Here is a 1,050-nt window from a genome sequence, read left to right on the forward strand (position 1 = left end):
CAAAACAAGATCAAAAAGACTTTTTGGCTGATATAAGGTTTTAAAACTTGGTAAGATGGACAGTTTTTGCAGTGCATGTTTAACTTCAACCAAACACAAAACGTCACGTTCCTCGTCTCATTGCTATGGCTGAGCACTGCTGTTCAAATGAATCACAGAAAAACTGATCATCTGCAGACGTTAGGAAACATCTTCCTGTTCTTCCTTCACTCAGCCACCGTGATGTTTTCAGTGAGGAGAGGGAGCCGGAGGGACGGCGGTCATCGACCTTTTCTTATCTGAGACTAAAAACAGAAAAAAAAGGTGGATGCAGCTTAAAACCAGCAACATTATTCTGTACCAACCATGTAATATACACCCATATCAGATACATGTTTGTCTTGCAGCTGATGAAATTTTGGATTTTTATATAAAAAAGGAAGTGAGCTAATAAAGAACCGAGCTGTCAGTTTGGTCACTTTCAGTCTTTACCTTGAAGAGTTTCATTTACAACACTGCAAACAGATTTTCTACAAATCTTGCAATCACATTGTGTTGTAAGAACAAAGTTCCCCTKGGCAGCTCGTTCTTGTAAATTTAAATTATTTCCAGGAAACTCTTAACAGATGTCTGTTTGACACTTTTAYCACTTTATATTCATTATTTTTATGACATGCCAAAGGTTTTTAATGGCAAATTTTGTACGTATTTTTTCTTTCTTGTGAAGCCACATGAGAGTTAAATGTATTATTAAATGTTCCTGAAAATGAAGTTTAACACCCTGAGATAAATTATTTGAACTCACCAGTTTCCACTGAAGGATCTTGATCCACTCGTCTGCCTCCACTCCCGTCTTTGCGCAGGCATAAAATGTTCTGTCAGGAAACACCAAACTGTGGAGACAGACAGACACGCTGAGTTATTTACAGTGGTTCCCCAAGATGGGGTCAGGAACCTACAGTTGGGGTCCTGAAACATCAAGGTGGGGTCCTGAAAATATTTTCTGAGTTAATTACACTAAAAAATGATAACTAAGCACATTTTTTGCCTTTGTTCTTACAAAATAATACA

General features: G+C 37.7%; 1 protein-coding gene across 1 annotated transcript in view; it reads right to left on the reverse strand.

Moving 5' to 3' along the window:
- Positions 1-53: 53 nt before the first annotated feature.
- Positions 54-1,050, reverse strand: part of dapp1 (dual adaptor of phosphotyrosine and 3-phosphoinositides) — a gene marked incomplete at its 3' end in the record, with an annotated part of 13,546 nt that continues 12,549 nt past the window's right edge. Inside the window, 2 exon segments of the mRNA XM_014011883.1 lie at positions 54-284; positions 785-872. Coding sequence (XP_013867337.1) covers positions 261-284; positions 785-872 — 112 coding nt within the window.

The sequence above is a fragment of the Austrofundulus limnaeus genome, unplaced genomic scaffold (genome assembly GCF_001266775.1).
Source record: "Austrofundulus limnaeus strain Quisiro unplaced genomic scaffold, Austrofundulus_limnaeus-1.0 Scaffold85, whole genome shotgun sequence".
In the NCBI taxonomy this organism is placed as follows: domain Eukaryota; kingdom Metazoa; phylum Chordata; class Actinopteri; order Cyprinodontiformes; family Rivulidae; genus Austrofundulus; species Austrofundulus limnaeus.